Raw genomic sequence first — 8,262 nt, forward strand, 5'->3', positions numbered from 1 at the left:
ATAAATTTAGGAGTTTTTAAATTAGCAATTAGTGGAAGAGTGTACCTATTTTATAGACAATATTTTAGTGTAAGTTAGACATGTATTTTTACCAAATTATCCCTTAATTTTGTCTCTACTTAAACCTAGGGATGTAGGAGTATTTTGGAACAAAAAAAAAATCCAGTCCAAACAGAGCCAGCTGCTTAAATAGTAGTATAGACTAGCTTTATTACACGCGCAATGCAATGAGATTTTTTTTTTAGTGGTTTTATTTTGTAGAAATAAAAACTATGTTTTTTTATTTTATATATATAATTTTTATTTTGAAAATCTAATTTATAAGTGAATAAAGTAATTTGTAAATTAACAGAAAAGTGGCCCTATTTTTTAGGCAATGTTTTAGTGGGAGTTAGAATTGCATTTTTACCAGATTGTCCTTTAGTTTATCTCTACTTAAACATAGGAGTATAGGGGTATTTTGAACTAAAAAATGAGAAATCCAAACAGGGGTAGCTTTGCGCGTGCGATGAGGCTACTTATAATTAACTAGCCTCTGAGCACGCGCGTGAAACTCTTCTATGAAGTTCTTCTATTTTTTGGGTAATGGTTAATTTAGAGTATTTATTATAATTTGGGATTACTACATTTCCCGATCACAAAAAAAACCTAGGGGTGTGATGAAAGATTATTTCACCTGCTAACGCATAATACTCATCACACCCCTAGGTTTTTTTTATGATTGGAAAATGTAGTAATCCCAAATTATAATAAATGTTCTAAATTAACCATTACCCAAAAAATAGAAGAGCCTCTAAGCACGCGCTCACGCGCGTGCTCAGAGGCTAGTATTCCGTAACTATTATCCATTTTTGCCAATTTTATTTATTCAGTAATCAACATGTTATTGATTGGAAGATGATGCAATAATTTAGTATTAACCTTTACGGGGAGGAAAAAAAGATCCTCTGAATAAATCTTATAAATAGTGCATATATTGAAAATGCATAATAAAATTGTAACAATAAAACTACTTACAAAATACATGTGATGACTTTTACAAAAGTTATTATGAAGAAGTTGATGGATCAATGTAGAAAACTGAAATATTTACATCAGGTAAAACTGTAAAATAATGCACTACATCTGAAACATGGAATAGGTGAACTTATTAATATGATGCTGGCTACGGTGGAGAAGTTGGTGGAGCAATGCTATTTGATCCACATTCTAATTGCTTTCCAGTAGAATTTGCCATGAACCTATGATACAAAATGTATTAGTTTGTGTTATTAATAAAGACTTTAAAATATACATAATAATAATAGGCACAATAAATATCAAGCATAAACTTGTAAAATGAAATATTTGAACTGACCTTGTGATGATATTGCATAGCTCCATGTATGTGAAATGGTCTACTTCAGCTTGGGACTTGAAGAACTATCATTTAATTACCAAAAATTTTTAAAAAAATTTATATAGTCAACTATGTAATAGAGTTTTTTTTTATTATTTTATTTTATAAAGTAAACATGGTAATGATTTGTACCTGCTTTATTATGTCATCGTCCTTGACTCTCATTTTCTGTTTTTCTTTACTATTTTGGGTCTTGAAAATTGCATCGTCCTTGGTTTTTTTTCTTGTATCTTTAAAAAAAAAATTTCTCATGAATGTTGGAAACCACATTGTTCTTGATTTTCATTCTCTGTTTATCTCTGTTGGCATGAGTGTTAGAGATCACATCGTCCTTCATTTTTCCTTTGTCTTTATTCCTATGGATGTTGCGCACCTCATTGCTCTTCTTGACATTGATTTGTTGTTTGTCTTTGTTTATGGAACTTCAAAATGAAGAAAAAAAAATTGTTTGTATATTAAGACTATCAATTACTTATTTTCCTATTTTAAAAAATACCGTAACAAACCTTTTCAATTCTTGTGACTCTAAAACTCGTTTCACTTCTTTCCAAAGTTCTTTCTTGTCAGCTCGAATAATGAATCCCCAACCAGGTGAATAAATTGCCAATTTGCGAACCTAACCCATACGCAGCATGACATTTTTAATATTAATTTTGATAAAACAAAAGAAAGGGATGCTGATTAAAGATATCATTAAAAAGAAATATACCTTGTTATCAATGACCTCCATGTTTAATAATGATTGATCATCCTTCTAATTCTCCCAATGAGTAGTAGGAATTGCTTGCACTCCATTATTTAGCATAGTGGACTCGATCCTCACATTTGAGTTGGGCATCCTTCCTGTTACCAATTAATTGTATACATAAAAAAGATCAAGAAATAAAATATTATAACATAGACCGCATAACCATTACAATTTGTAAATTATTAAAATAAATTTATATGTAAGACAGTTCTTTCCAATTGTTAATTAATACCTTGATGAAGGGAACAAAACATCTTTATACACAATATTTCTTGTGTGAACACCTTCCTTCTCAGGTATTGTTTCTTTTTGCACCAATAGTTTTGTGGTGGATTGGGAGACTCCCCTTGACAATGCCACATATAATTGGCGATGACTAAAAACATGATCAGGAAGATAAATTCTAACAGTTGGAATTGTCTGACCTTGCGCTTTGTTTATTGTAAGTGCAAAGCTTAAACGTACAGGAAATTGTCGTCTGATCATTACAAATGGCAAGTGTACATTTTCTGTTGTCTTCAAAGGGAGTCTTGGCAAGAAAACACGTGTACCTGCATATTTTCCAGTCAAAATTTCAGCGTCAATTACGTTGTTAAAACATCCACGACATATCAATCTTGTACCATTACATAATCCGGCTTTTGGATCTATATTGCGCAGTAACATAATTGGAGCACCCTTTTTTAGCCTTAGTATATGTGGTGGTAAACCCCCTAGAGATATAGAATTTAGGAATTCTTGTTGATATAGATGATTATTATCTCCTTCAACCTCATCAAAAGAATGTAACGTAAACTCATCTCTTGGGAACTGAGAAATTATCTTTGCATTAAACTGTTCAACATCATCATTTATAGGTGTTAGCAAAACCCTATCAACCATATACCTTGCATCATTGGCATGTTCTTGCAAACTTGGAAAAACTTGATCAATCAAGTTGTATATAGAATGCTGACCCTCCCATTGCATTGCCATTGAAGGGGGTAGTTTAATCAAATCATTTATTATAAATGGTTCATTCCCATCACCAATGCGTTGTATATACTCACCAAACTCTTCATCATTGATAGACCTCATATTCTGCTTCAAATGTAACACTTTGACATTTTTCCATAATGGGGACTTGACTATGCATGCATCAATCATTTCTGCCTTTGTACCCTTTGGAACAACCGGAAGTACTTGACGAAAATCTCCACCCAAAATTAGCACCTTCCCACCAAAAGGTAAATTTATTTCCATAATATCTTTAAATTTTCTATCTAAAGATTCGAGTGCACGTCGATTTACCATTTGGGCTTCATCCTAAATAATTATGGTGGCACGTCTTAGTTTAGCTAAGTCTGATTGTTTACTTATTGAGCAAGTAGATGAAGCATCGAGAGTTAAAGGAATCTTAAACCTAGAATGCGTTGTTCTTCCACCAGGGAGTAATGTTGCTACTATGACAGATGTAGCTGTGGCAATTGCAATGTGACCTGCTTTTCTTAAGGTTGCTAATATTGTGCGATACAAAAATGTTTTCCCAGTTCCCCCTGGCCCATCGACGAAGAATATCATGCTTTCCTTACGATCAATAACTGTCATGATTTTCTCATATGCAACTCTCTGGTCGTTATTCAACTTTTCAATTAAAGTGAGTTCTTCATCTACATTAGGAACAGATAGCTCATCTTCAATGAGTCTTGGTACAGCTGAATCATTTTCACATTCTCCAGTTGATATCGGCAAATCATACTCTGTAATGTGCTTTCCATGTTGTAAGAGTAATGCCCCTAAATCATTGAGAAGTTTATTTGTACGACGTGTCTCTGTTGTAATAGATGTTGATGGGTAATCTTCTACCATATATGGGTAAAACTCATTCCACAATTCTCTTACTCCAGTCGGTAGACAAAATACCAACATTGTTGCAAACAATATTCTTAAAGCTGACTGCATTCAAATGTCTCTTGCCTCAAGCAGACACTGTCGTATGCTGTTATCATTCTCTAGTAAACCCCTTTGTTCAGCTGCTTGCTTAAAAGTTGGATAGATTATCCCATTGACAGTCAATAAATCATCAAATCCTGTTGGCCCTTTGACATGATTAAGAAGAACACGTAGATTGAACTTCTCTCCATCAAATGGTGAAACAGTATATATCTTACCCACTACTTTTTTATAAGATCTTCTTCGTGTCCATATATTTTTTTTATAATCCCAACAATAATGCTCAGGAAACTCTCTATATAGATAATTCGTGCATCATGATCAATCATATTCATATAAAAAAATTCAGTGAGCATTGTCTTTTTACTTCGCTCCAAAACATTAGCAATAGGTTCATGTGGTCTAAACCGTACCTGTTGTCTATCTGGAAGATGAATTTGCAAACGAAAAACGGCAGGGTACATTCGATACATAGGAAAAGAAAATATCTTCCAACATGCCTCTAGAGCACATACCCATCTTGCATCAATGTACTGTTAGACCTCATCATAATTTGGCCCTGGCCTAACTTCCATAGAGACACGATCTGAGCCTTTATACACATATTTATATAAGTACTTGACACTCTTGATACTACAACATATTTCAACATTAATATGGCAATTATATTTCAGCAGTAACCAAGGATTATATGGAACAACCCATGTGTTGTCTACCATAATTCTGCAATGATCATTCAGTGGCACGGGATTATTAGTATCATATTGTTTGTAAACAGGATATGAGTCATTGCCTTGGTAGGTTTATGGTGAGAAAGGCTTTGGGTATCCTTTTTTACATCACCCATTTTTCATGCATGGTGATCTTGGATTTTGTACTCCGCAAGGGCCATGTATCATATGCTTCAGTACAGCTTTATGTAATTGAGGTTGTTCCTCCTTACACGGTATCTCTGCCTTGACAACCTAATCGTAATCCTCTGGATTATGCAATTTATCATCTTCATCGAGAATTATAAGCATGTGTGCATGTGGTAAACCCTTTTTTTGGAACTTAAAGACCTGCACGTATACAATAACTCTTCTGAGAACCCCCTTAACCACGATATCATCTTTCAATTCTTCAAATTTCGATTTGAAAACTCTTGCAAGCAAGTCTGGACGATCTTGTGCTGTTTGTGCAGGTAAAAGCTCATTTTGGATTTCTTCACATCCTGGATTGCACGTCATTGTGATGAATAAATCTGGCTTCCCAAACTTTTGAACCAATGACATTGCATCTTGAAATCGTTGGATCATATCGCGCGGGCTTCCCACAAATGATGAAGGTAGAATGGTTCTATGTCCAACATTTCCTATATATAAGATGGAAAAGCTAGGCCATTAATAAATATTGATCCTAATTCGCCATTAATAAAGTAATGTAAATTTCAAATGCAAAGTTTACATTACCAGTATCACTCTCTCCTTCATTGAAAACATCTTGTAGGCCTTGGTACAGATCTGCCCTAATAGAATCTTGATTGTGCTCAAACCACCTAAGCTTGTGTGTTTCAATTTTTACATAATTATCAACAACATACTGTTGGGAAAGGCGTCCTCCAAACCAAATCATTGATAGAGCATTGTCGTGAATCTTCAACATTAGTAAAAATAGATGTAGGTTAAGTTAGTTTATAATGTAAGCGGCATTTTGCAGTAATAGATTGAAAATAATAAAAATGTTACCTGAAAGATGTATGCATAATAATCGCGACATGACACTTTATTTCTATTAGCGTCACGTGTGTTGATATCCCATCCATATGTTCCAAATGGAAAAAGTATTGGGTACTGCAATGGATTATAAAATTCTGCTGTATCTTGAACATTGATCAAATTACCGCCAAAGGTTTGAACCAAAATTTCTCTGCCACTTAAATGACCAGCTTCTTCTCCTCCTACAATATTAGCTGCCACTTGGGAAGCACTGGGAAGGCAATATTGAGGTTGGTTTAGAGGTTGTTCTTTAATGAGGAGTTTACATTGATGTAAATTTGGACTTTGAGATAGTTGACGAAATTTCTCCACAAATGGATTGTGCATGTCTAAGATCCTTTGAATAAGTCGCACAATATCTTCATGAGCTTCTACAGATTGAGACATTCTGCGTTGTATTTCAAGATCGGTGTCATAGATATACAATTGTAGACGCTGCACACTTAGAGGTGTATGTGGTAAAAGACTACCAATTCTATGATAGATGGCACCTTGGGCACGAAATGTATATATTCCTCGACTACTATTTGAGGCCACGCTTTCATCCACGTGCACACCCATTGAGGTAAATGCAAACATGTTGTTGTAAAACCATATATATTGTCTGAAATGTCTGCCCTGTGGTGTTTGCTCACAAATGAGCTCCATAAATTCAGGACAAATTGGTATATTGGGGAAGGATATTTTTTCATCCTTGCAACACATCGAGGATGTCTCTTGATGGAACAAACGGGCATTACAAAAGTGACATGTCTTTGGTTGTGGTAGTTGGTACCTAATGGTCTCCATACCTTCTTTAAAATCCTTTGCACAATTGTATCTGCCTCGCATACAATTTATTACATGTGCAGTACCGTCAAATGTGTTGTCAACACCTAATTTTTATTTTGAGGAAAAAATTAGCGATAAAGAGTGTTATGATAGTTGTGACAGAAAATATTAAAATTGTACCAAATATTATGTTGTGAAATAAGCAAAATATTAATAATGTTTCGAATATGCAGCTTATTAACAAATAATAAAATTGATAATGATAAACATGTAAATTGAAATGAAAATGGTGACATTGAGTGACGAACCTTGTTCTCTGTAGCCATCCCCATGATTTTGATCATTTATATTTTCAACTTCTTTAGTTCTTTCTACAGCTGCAATGTGATTATAGAAAAATGCTCAATTGGTGTAATTATATATAAAAAATAATGATGAAATCTCTATAGAAGGATATAAACATGAAAATAAAAATAAAAATGGTGACATTGAGTAATAAACCTTGTTCTCTGTTGGCATCCCCTTGGTTTTGCTTAATAATATTTTCAACTCCTTCAATTCTTTCTGTAACTACAATGTAATTATATAAAATGCTCAATTGGTTTAATTATATATAAAAAATAATGGTGAAAGCTTTATAAATGTATTATATAAAACTTACCATTATTAACATTAGAATTTATATGACTTGGTCCAGCCTCAAAATCATTTGCCATTATAGTTGGGTAGGTTGGAAGGAGACCTAAATTTAATATTATAAACATTAACTTAGTAATTTTGTATACATTGACATACAACTAACATGCCAAAAAACTATGGATTTTCTCAAAATAATAAGATTCTAAGCAATGAAGAGTGTTTAAAGATATAAAACTATAATCTCACCACTGACTTCTTACATAGCCATATGCTCAACTGGCATATTGCGTGTCAAGTTACAGATATGTGTAAGATGACGACTTCGTCCAACCTCATGATTAGGCAGTATTAATGATGGGTTTGTTGATGTTGAATTAGAATGTACATCTTCTTCATTCAAATTTGTTGGGCCTCCCACTAAAATGTGACCACCACCCAAAGTTTGTTGTCTTTGTCTTGCGTAGTTGGCACGACATCTTGCCAATCGAATATTTCTGCTTTCATTGTCTTCTCTTTGTATTCTCAAGCGAGCATAATATCTCCATTGTTCTCGACGACGTTCTATGTCATCGGTATTCACCATCGCTGTATTTTGTGAACTCATTTGTACATAGAATTAAATTAAATTTATAGTGGTCGTTGCACATACATACACAATAATGAATAGATTTTTCCTTGTCACAAATAGAGTGTATTAAAACCTCAATAAAGTGAACTAATTTTGAACAAATTAATCACATGTAAGAATTGTAATAATATGTGTAATTGTAATAAATTTTTAGTAAAATAGGAGAAATAAGTTACACTTCTTAAAATTATTAAATTATTATTTTAGGTATAAGTTTTGAGAATATATTTAAATTTAGGTTATGATTTGTTAGATCAATATGACGAAAACAAAACCATGCCATTTTGGTTAATTTGGATGAGAAAATAATGCGTCTGTTTGTAACTTTGTGTGTTTGTGTGTAAGTGTATGAGAGAGAAGAAGTGGCTTAGTGAGTTTAGAAGTTGAG

At 33.3% G+C, this 8,262-nt stretch overlaps 1 protein-coding gene and 1 pseudogene across 1 annotated transcript; both read right to left on the reverse strand.

Annotated features, from left to right (window-relative positions):
• Positions 1-2,193: 2,193 nt before the first annotated feature.
• Positions 2,194-4,055, reverse strand: LOC142620366 (uncharacterized; annotated as a pseudogene).
• Positions 4,056-4,088: 33 nt separating this feature from the next.
• LOC142620367 (uncharacterized) lies at positions 4,089-7,829 on the reverse strand. The gene is made up of 11 exons (XM_075793744.1): positions 7,547-7,829; positions 7,269-7,349; positions 7,109-7,177; positions 6,916-6,984; positions 5,807-6,711; positions 5,531-5,714; positions 5,141-5,433; positions 4,991-5,058; positions 4,622-4,712; positions 4,493-4,503; positions 4,089-4,374 (listed from the first exon to the last, which is right to left on the reverse strand). The coding sequence occupies exons 1-11, from the start codon at positions 7,827-7,829 to the stop codon at positions 4,089-4,091; spliced, it is 2,340 nt and encodes a 779-aa protein (XP_075649859.1).
• Between the last annotated feature and the right edge of the window lie 433 nt (positions 7,830-8,262).

Source organism: Castanea sativa, chromosome 12, assembly GCF_040712315.1.
Source record: "Castanea sativa cultivar Marrone di Chiusa Pesio chromosome 12, ASM4071231v1".
In the NCBI taxonomy this organism is placed as follows: Eukaryota; Viridiplantae; Streptophyta; class Magnoliopsida; order Fagales; family Fagaceae; genus Castanea; species Castanea sativa.

Bases quoted from the DNA above. Each gene is read 5' to 3' on its own strand.
- LOC142620367 (XM_075793744.1), bottom strand. From the start codon at position 7,829: ATGGTGAATACCGATGACATAGAACGTCGTCGAGAACAATGGAGATAT. The intron at 5,434-5,530 runs GTAATGTAAACT...TCTTATATATAG, and splicing joins TGAAGGAGAGAGTGATACTG to GAAATGTTGGACATAGAACC. The intron at 4,713-4,990 runs GTACTGAAGCAT...AATATGTTGTAG, and splicing joins AACCTCAATTACATAAAGCT to TATCAAGAGTGTCAAGTACT.